The following is an 8164-nucleotide window of genomic DNA, read 5'->3' on the forward strand; positions in this document are numbered from 1 at the left end:
ACAATGATGAACTTTTCAAGGAAGTAAAACTAAGCCACGAATAAGGAACAGAGTGGTGTTTCATGCCCCTACATGGTAAAAGACTATGCAATGGCATTTCCTCAAGAGTAAATAGGTGGTTATCATTTTCACATGTAAGTAAAGCAACACTGGTAAGTAAAAAAAGAGTAAGTTTTAGAAAAGTTAAACTCTCAGTGTGCTGTGTCTTCCAGTTTTTCTAGTTGTTACTTTTGCATAGTCCATAATAAGCATATCCRTAAAGCATTTACACACTATTAGTACAATTACAATAAAACTGAACTGAACATTTCAGAATAGTTCAATGAGCTAAATGTACTCCCATTATTTCTTTTGTGAGTCTTGTGCCTCCATCTCYACCTGAACTCATGAGTGGAAGGTTTTCCTTTGACTAACTTACACTTTAATCTGTTCTAAGGAAGTCTCTTACATTCACATTTCCTAGACATGCCATCTTGCTGTACCTAATTACCCAATACATATGTACACCAATCACAGATTCAAATGTTAATATAAATGAAAGCTGTGATAATAAAATACATCTGTCTGACATGACCCTGGCCTAAGATCGAGGCGGTGACCAAACAATAAGCAAGAAATGTCAGAGCTAATCACCGGAGCTCGTGGGCGGGCTGCAAGGAAATGGGCCTCAGCTGCAGTTTCCATCTAGGTCTTAGTGCTCAATAGAGATGGGAGATATTGAATATTTTGGCATGAATGCATACCAAATAAATATGGGGACAGGATTGCCAAAACCAACACTTATTATTTAAGTAATGTATTCTAATGGTCAAACTTCTGACCTTAGTTTTTGGGGTCTTTGTCTTTTTAAAATTATTTTGTTAAAACTTTGGACAGAAGTTTTAATAAAATTGACCAATTTATCTAAATAAAAATTATCCTTTTAGAAAAATCTAAAGAAACTTCTCTCTCAGTAGAGTGGAGAAATTACAATACAAAAACAAAGTAAAATTTCAAGATGAAATCTAAAACTAAGGATCTCACCAGGCTGGATCGTGATATGTGTCTGTTTTATTCCCCAACACTGAATTCGGACGCCTTCTGAGAAACGCAGGCACCAAACACCGTAGTTTCAACTTRCCTTCCACATTTCACGTGTTTAGCTTGATAGGTTAAAGGCCAACTCCTTCCATCTAATAAAGGTTTTAGCCTATTGGGTATTAGAATAAAATAGTAAAATGTCCAACCAAASTGTAGTCTTTGCTGCCATCTCGTGGTTAAAAAAGGAAAGTAATGCAGTAAGAACAGCAAAGTCGTGTTTTAGCTTAAGAGTTTTGTATCAGTCAGCAGCGTGTAGTAAGTCTATGGTGGGATTAAAACAACACATAAAACCTTGTTCTCACTTTTTTACTGTTTGTTTGGGAACATAATATAAATGTCAACAATCAACAAGTTTTAACTTCCCGTAGCAGTGCTGAACTTAATATGACCTTTTTGTTGACCACTTAGTTGAAGTGGAAACCAACTGAATGTCCCAGATTTGGACCAAAAATATTTGATTTCCTCAAAAATATTGTCTTCAGCTACCTTTCAACTATGCCTCCTACACTTCTTTTACTCCTACTGGAAAATAAAATACAGTGGTCTCTGAACTTAAATATGTGATGTAAAGAGAAAATAAACACACAATCTGGTGGATGATAAACATAAATGATCTATAAACCTTTAAACTACAAAGCTTYCTGCACAGCAGCACAATTTGAATTGTTTTATTAGGATCCAAATAGTGTTGCCGATGGCGTTGAGTGGTCACTCAGAGGGTCACTAAAGGTCAGTGGCAAAGATGCTGGTTTGTCCTCAGAGTGCTGTGTAAAAGCATCACAAAGCTATAAACAGTGTTGCTCAGTGGGCCGAAGTCACACGTTTTAGATTATGATGATGAAGTTTTTATTTAATTTCTAAACCAAAGTCAGGCCAGAGGAAGAGCGGATAAATGGATYCACGTTACTTGAAGTCCAGCAGTGATTTGAGGASAAATGAAGCCGAGTTTTCCCCAGTCCAAAGTCTTACCTTGAAGTTATAGAGCATGTCATACTTCCTGTGCCAACAAGCTTTATGGTGATGCTGATTTTATCTTCCAACAAGACTCKGCAACCAAACACTGAGGCTGATTGACGAGCAAACTGGCCTGACCTGATTAGAATCTGTGGGGTTTTGTGAACAGGAAGATGAGGAAAAAGTGGACTGTTGGCCTCTGGAGGAGCCCCAGCTATGTGCTAAATGCATATACAAAAAAAAAAAATCTATTGTTTTGTTGTCATAATCACATTTTCCAAGAAACRGAATTTTGGGTTTTTGTCAGCTTTGATCCTTAATAGTCATTTTAAAAAATGTCTTCACAATATGAGTTGTATTAAAACTATTATTTTTTTWAAAAAGTCCAATTCATTAAAACTCAAATATGTAAATGTTGCTCTTTTATTTTCCATGAAATATTTACGTTTCAAGCTGTAAAACTGTGTGCTAATACCAAGACGTGCGAAACATTCACAGTGAGCAATGTGACGACAAAACAAAACAAAGTGATGAAAAAAAAGAAAAACTTCTTTGGTTTCCTGAAACTTTGTACAGTAGGTGACGTCATCCTTCATATTTCCCCAAAATCGTCTCGTTGTGTCTCCTGGCAGAAAGAGAAACACTTTCAGCGGCAGCGTGGAGAGACAGAAGGAGGTAACGGCACCTTATCAACTCTTTCTCTAATCATTTTTCTGTAGCTTATCAGACAGAGTTATTCTACCAAGACACGAGCTGATAATGTACAGTAAGAAGTGACCGCTGTGTCCATTTCTTGAAGTAACTGTGTGTGTAAACACAGATAACTGATAACTGATAACTCTCTTAGTTGTGGTCGAAAACTGAGTTTCTGAAACCTTGAAGGCATCGTGTAGAGAAACCAGTACAGAAACTAGAAAAGCAGTTTCTTTAAATCCGTTTGTGCCCCCTCTGAGGTGGCTTACAAGAAGTCAGCCTGTGTATGAAGGAAGCTAAAAAGGGGAAGTCTAGAAAGCCAGGAAATCACCCGCAGTAAACTCAGTCTGTCGCTTCTTTGCTACTTGTGGTCCAACGACTCCCCAAAAACTGAGGCTGAAACTCATGTCTGGATGGACATAACCAGGTATTCGCTTGCTTACGGAAAGGTAAAAGTGTCTAATATCCACGAGGATTCCTCACATCTGCTTAGTCCAGTCGTGTGAATCTCATGTCTGTGTGTGTTTCGCCAGTCTTGGACCGACTATGAAGCTCTCTCCTGCTCTTCCTATACTGTGGTACAGCTTCCTCCTGCTGCTGAGGGTCTCGCAGAGTGGTGAGTGTCKTCTTACACATRCCAACTTATTCATAATTAAAATAAGTGTGATTATAGGAAGGAAGCYACTCTAATGACCACAGGGTGGTGGTTTCCTTTTCTCGTTAGACAAAACATTCCCGGACACTCCAATTAACGAGGATTTAATGATTTAACACACAGAACTGATGAATTCAGAATRGCTCATTGATGCAAACTTGTTTCACTGCAAAAAAACAAAAACAAAAAAAACACAAAAATCCTACCAAATATTTTTGGTCTCGTTTAGTGCAAATATCTTRGTGCACTTGAATTAAAACCAAACTAACTTACAAATAACTTTTCATCAAGATATAATAGCTTTTAAGTCAAAAATTCCTTATTAATTTGAAAAAAAGAAAAAACACAAGTTCCAYTGGCAGATTATTTCCATTCATAACAAGACATTTTAAAAAGTGACAACCTGCCAGTGGAACTAGAACGTTTTCATCAATACTAAGGAATTACTGACTTAAAACAAGCTCGTATATCGAGCTGGAAAGTTGCTTGTAAGTTAGTTTTGTCCCATTTCAAGTGTACTAAGATATTTATACTAGAAACTAGACATGAACTGACACGATGATGAGCTACATGGACCCGACGATGAATGTTCTCTTGTGAAAAGCGTGTCCTCTCTCTCATGTTCTAACTCTGGACTTATGTTGTTTTCTTCTACCAGAACTTGAGGACTACGATGAAGACGTCGAAACCCATTTTACTGTATGACCACCACATTTTAGTTTCTAATAATGTTTTAGTTTCTCCTAAATCTCTTCCTCTTCTATTCATTTGCAGAACATGACGGAGTCAGTCGATGAAAYAGACGATGGATGCGATGAAATAGAGGAAGATTCAGAGGAAGCGTCTGTCGCCTGTACGGTCTCCCGAACGAACAAGCTCAACTGTTCCTGGTCGATCTACATTCTGGAGTCGGGTGCTCAGCTGTCCGTTTCTGTCAGGTAACCCCAGTCACTGCAATCCACTCAAAACAGAAAACATAAAGACTCCCCTAAACATACAAACGCGTAAAACACAACTGTAAGGGTGTTTCTSTTTGCTTCTTTGCAGCTTTTTTGAGAATAAGCGCCTGGTCGATTCTCGGAACCAAAGCTCAGCGAACGGCGATGGCTTCATATCCTGGACGATCGATGGCGGCCAGGAAAAGTCTGTCATCGTCGAGTTTGACGTGCTCCTGCGTGGCAACAGGACGTGTTACACCGCCGAGTTCAAAGAGGAGCAATTGAGTAATCTTCAAATTCACACATTGTTCTGGCAGAGTACACTGCAAAGTTATTTCTTTGAGAACAAACGACATCATGACGAGCAGGAAGCTCAGGCYGGCCAGGAGTAGTAGTTTGAGAGAAAGCGATATATTTGAATATCTAACCGTTCAGCCCATCTCCATGGAAACTGGCTGACAGAAAGATTGATGCGAGTAAAGATGGGGACGATCCTGGAAGGAAACCTGTCGGATGATCACCTTCCACCAGGACAACCTTGAGCCCTGTAGCCAGAGCAACAATGGACTAGATCACAGCATATTCACGCCTTAGAATGGCCCAGTCAAAGTCCAGATCAAAATCCAATTGATAATCTGATACAAGACTTGAAAATAGCCATTTGCAGATTCTGACAGATCCAATCTGATTGAGCTTGAGCAAATTTTAGAATTAATAATAATAACAATAATAATAATAATAATAATAATAATAATAATAATAATAATAATAAAAATCAGTTTCTAAATGTGCGAAGCTGGTGGAGACATACTTGTGGAAGAGGACAGGGTCCAATGGTGAAAAAAAAAAACAACAACAAAACAAATCTGACAATTTTTCTCAAAATTCTGACTTTAATCTCAGAATTCTGAGAAGAAAAAAATTCAGATTCTTTTTTCCCTTAGTGGCACTATTCCTCTTCCATAGATACTCAAAAAGACTTTCTAGAATGTTTTACATATAAAATTTTAAAAATAAATAATTTATTTACCTTCCACTTCATAGTTACACACTACTTTGTGTTGGTCTGTCACATAAGATCCCAATAAAAGACACCAGAATCTGTAGTTTCATTGAGAAAAACTTCAACGTCCAAACCTACCTTTACAAAGTCCTTAAAGTTAGTACCAGCATTAGACTCATTCTCCACTTCCTGTCTGCCAATAATCGATTCTGCCAATCGATTATTGGCAGAATCGATTCATTCAGAGAACCTTAACTGAACTACAGAGATTGAATGCAGATGGTTGTTTGGGCCAAGCAGGTGTTRACATATTTAATTGAGTAAATGGAACTACAAAGTACTGAAAACACAGGATTTGAATAACCTGAAACGAGTCAGATAATAAGATTATGTTGATGAAAATATGATGAGTCCAAATCCGTCTGTGTTTGAGAATTTTAAGAAAGGAAAGCACCCGTCACACCCATGCGCTGATCTACATCCTTGGTCTTATTAATAACTCCACATYTGCTAAATTTTCACTCCACACCAGACGGTTGAGTCCCACAGCTAAAAATAGTCTCCCACTGTTTTTCTAGTTGAAAACATGAGTCGTCTTTCACAGGAAACGAGCAGGTGAAAGTGTTGATACTGYAACCTGAATAAACTTAAAGGTGTCGGAGTGCTGCAGGCACTTTCTTAACAACTCAGGGCGTGATGTCAGAGGTCAGAACTAATTTGGGCTTTGGGAACATAAAAGCTTTTGTCTTGCTGATGGAGCAACACTTTCTTGTTAAAAACTCCAGATTTTGAGGAAGTAGAACAGCTCTTCCWACGTATGCTTATATATTCATGGAATTTCTCGCACCCTTCATTTCTGGTTAGCTCTGCTTCATGGTGGTGTAGTTTTACTTTTTCAAAACTAAAGTTACTTGGAATATGAACAAATCTGAGAGCTGCAATGATATTTTTGTCTGCTCTGATTAAATTAAGGCCAAAATTATACAATGGTGGCACAGTGAAGCACTGAGACGATAAAAGATGTTAAATGTGTAATAAAAAATTCCTTGCACGCTTTTTGGCAAAAAAATAGATTCTCTGATACTGTTCCTAACTGCAGTCAAAACCCCATAAACACAAAATACTGCTCTTTTTCAGAAGAAAAGCTAATAAAATCAAAACTAACTGATAAGACCACTTCAAAATTTTAGACTCATTCTAAAGTTAAAGTGGTGCAATTTTATCACCAAGCAGATCACAATGACAGCATTTAATCACATTAAAAAWATATATTTATGTATTRCTGAGTTTATGGAACTAAAGGTGGGGAAAAAATAGAAAAAACACCAACAATACTTCTTTTCCCCTCAAAAACGTCATCATGTACTCAGCCAGGAAGTTTCTGYGTTAAGTCAAAACACAAAACGCTAAATATGTTCAATAATTACCCACCCTTCATGATAAAGAAGAATATTAGGTCAACAGGAAAAATAAAATACAAGACCAAAATTCAGAATTCTGGGAATAAAGTCAGGATTATTATACAGTGTGCATATATAATTCCCCAGTTGCCCTAATGTTCTTCCATACAACGGCAGGAACGGCCTAACATGTGGTTATTTGGGTTTGGCCGCAGATATCCTGGATCCTCCGGGAAACATTGATGCATCGATCCGGGACGGGAACCTTCATGTAAACTGGGATGTGCCCAGCAGTCATATTTATGCACATTGTTTTGATTACCAGCTGGACATCGGTGACCAGGTATGTCTGTCTCTGTGGGTGTGGGTGGGTGTGTGTGTGTGTGTGTGTGTGTGTGTGTGTGTGTGCGTGTGTGCGTGCGTCAGTGGTATGAAAGAGTGTTTGCCTCCTTCCTAATTTAATATATTTTTGCATATTTGTCACAGGGCTATGCAGGTTTGGACTTTTCTCTCAAAGAGGATCTATTATGCAAAATTCACATTTTGCACTTTTTTTGGATTTCCATTTGAGTTTCTACAGCTTATAAAAACAGCCCATTTACTTAAAAAAAAATCCACCCAGCCAGGTTTTGGCAATAAGTTCATATGTTTTCAGGAAAAGAAAAGTGTTTTGTTGTTGATTTCCCATCCAGAAACCACTTGCTGTGTTCTTGTTGGTTGTGCAGGAGGCTCAATTTCAGCTTTTCMAACTCTGAAATTGAGTTTSAATTTYAGACTGTCAATTACAACTGTACAAATTATACAGTTGTATAATATCACAGTTATACAACTGTGAAATTATACAACTTTCACAGTTGTATAATTAATTGTGCATCTGTTTSCGACYAGTTTCACATAAGAGCGTAAACATTGAGTTGGTGGGCGTGGCCAGCAGCAGCTTCTTTAGATTTAAAATGACATAGATCCTAAAACAATTCAAACTTAAAGGAACTCAAAATAGGGTGAACTGAGAAACTAAAAATGTTTTTTTCTTTTGTTGTCTTTGACTATTTAAATTGGTCTGACGTTGTGCAACAAACATGGAAAATCATAGGAAGTCAGTAAGGGGGGTAAACACTTTTTCACACCAATGTAAATTGCACACCAGTCACAGTATAACACAACCTGGRTCAACCAACTGAAACRAAMAATAATCTTTTCAAAACAGGAAAAACCAAGAAACTTTTCAGGTAAACTGGAACACATAGAGCTAAATGCTGCGGCTCACAAATACAAGGTGAGGATGAGGACGAAGATACTGAAATCTTGCTACGGGTGCACCCAGTGGAGCGAGTGGAGCCCCACAGTCAGTGAGTATGCTTTTATTTTCTCAGACTGAACGATCTGATCGTCGACTCGTTCCTGTTTTCACTCTGACAACTTCCAGCTGAAGTGCAGCGAC

The 8164-nt window shown here is 37.9% G+C and overlaps 1 protein-coding gene across 2 annotated transcripts in view; it reads left to right on the forward strand.

Annotated features, from left to right (window-relative positions):
- The first annotated feature begins 2648 nt into the window (after positions 1-2648).
- Positions 2649-8164, forward strand: part of LOC103478933 (uncharacterized) — an 8876-nt gene continuing 3360 nt past the window's right edge. The window contains exons 1-8 of one of the 2 annotated variants that reach the window (XM_008433078.2): positions 2649-2709; positions 2882-3154; positions 3261-3343; positions 4041-4081; positions 4157-4320; positions 4430-4605; positions 6939-7066; positions 7931-8072. In XM_008433078.2, coding sequence (XP_008431300.1) covers positions 3141-3154; positions 3261-3343; positions 4041-4081; positions 4157-4320; positions 4430-4605; positions 6939-7066; positions 7931-8072 — 748 coding nt within the window. In that variant the 5' untranslated portion in view covers positions 2649-2709; positions 2882-3140. Of the gene's footprint in view, positions 2710-2881; positions 3177-3260; positions 3344-4040; positions 4082-4156; positions 4321-4429; positions 4606-6938; positions 7067-7930; positions 8073-8164 lie in introns of both variants that reach the window. The other variant, XM_008433079.2, reaches the window with a different exon arrangement.

This window comes from Poecilia reticulata, linkage group LG17, assembly GCF_000633615.1.
Source record: "Poecilia reticulata strain Guanapo linkage group LG17, Guppy_female_1.0+MT, whole genome shotgun sequence".
Lineage (NCBI taxonomy): Eukaryota > Metazoa > Chordata > Actinopteri > Cyprinodontiformes > Poeciliidae > Poecilia > Poecilia reticulata.